Source organism: Phaethon lepturus, unplaced genomic scaffold (genome assembly GCF_000687285.1).
Source record: "Phaethon lepturus isolate BGI_N335 unplaced genomic scaffold, ASM68728v1 scaffold46103, whole genome shotgun sequence".
NCBI lineage: Eukaryota > Metazoa > Chordata > Aves > Phaethontiformes > Phaethontidae > Phaethon > Phaethon lepturus.
The window spans coordinates 7,549-8,045 of NW_010529198.1; the positions used below are offsets into that span (position 1 = coordinate 7,549).

General features: G+C 42.3%; 1 protein-coding gene across 1 annotated transcript in view; it reads left to right on the forward strand.

Moving 5' to 3' along the window:
• Positions 1-364, forward strand: part of TNFSF10 (tumor necrosis factor (ligand) superfamily, member 10) — a gene marked incomplete at its 5' end in the record, with an annotated part of 7,909 nt that extends 7,545 nt beyond the window's left edge. Inside the window, 1 exon segment of the mRNA XM_010283861.1 lies at positions 1-364. This exon segment is cut by the window's left edge and continues 32 nt beyond it. Coding sequence (XP_010282163.1) covers positions 1-364 — 364 coding nt within the window.
• Between the last annotated feature and the right edge of the window lie 133 nt (positions 365-497).

Consider the following 497-nt stretch of genomic DNA (forward strand, 5'->3'; position numbering starts at 1 on the left):
GGAGCTGAGAAATGGCGAGTTAGTGATACCCCAAACAGGCTTTTACTACATCTACTCGCAAATTTATTTTCGTTTCCGTGAAAGTGAGAACGAGGATTCAGATTTGTTGGCACAAATCAGGAACCCAAAACAGCTTGTCCAATACGTTTACAAACTGACTAATTACCCAGAGCCCATTTTGCTCATGAAAAGTGCAAGAACAAGCTGCTGGTCTAAAAAGGCAGAATATGGACTTTACTCCATCTACCAAGGTGGTGTGTTTCAGCTGAAAAGAGAGGACAGGATTTTTGTCTCTGTTAGTAATAGCGACATAGTTGACATGGACAAAGAAGCAAGTTTTTTTGGAGCCTTTATGATCGGTTAAAAGACAAAAGTCACGCTCCAAAGGAGCCAGTTTTCCTAGGCAGGACCAGCTTAAAATTCTATAGAATAGGGGATAATAAGCAAACACTGTAGCAGTACCGACCATACCAGACTCCCCTTTCTCAGCTCGCCCA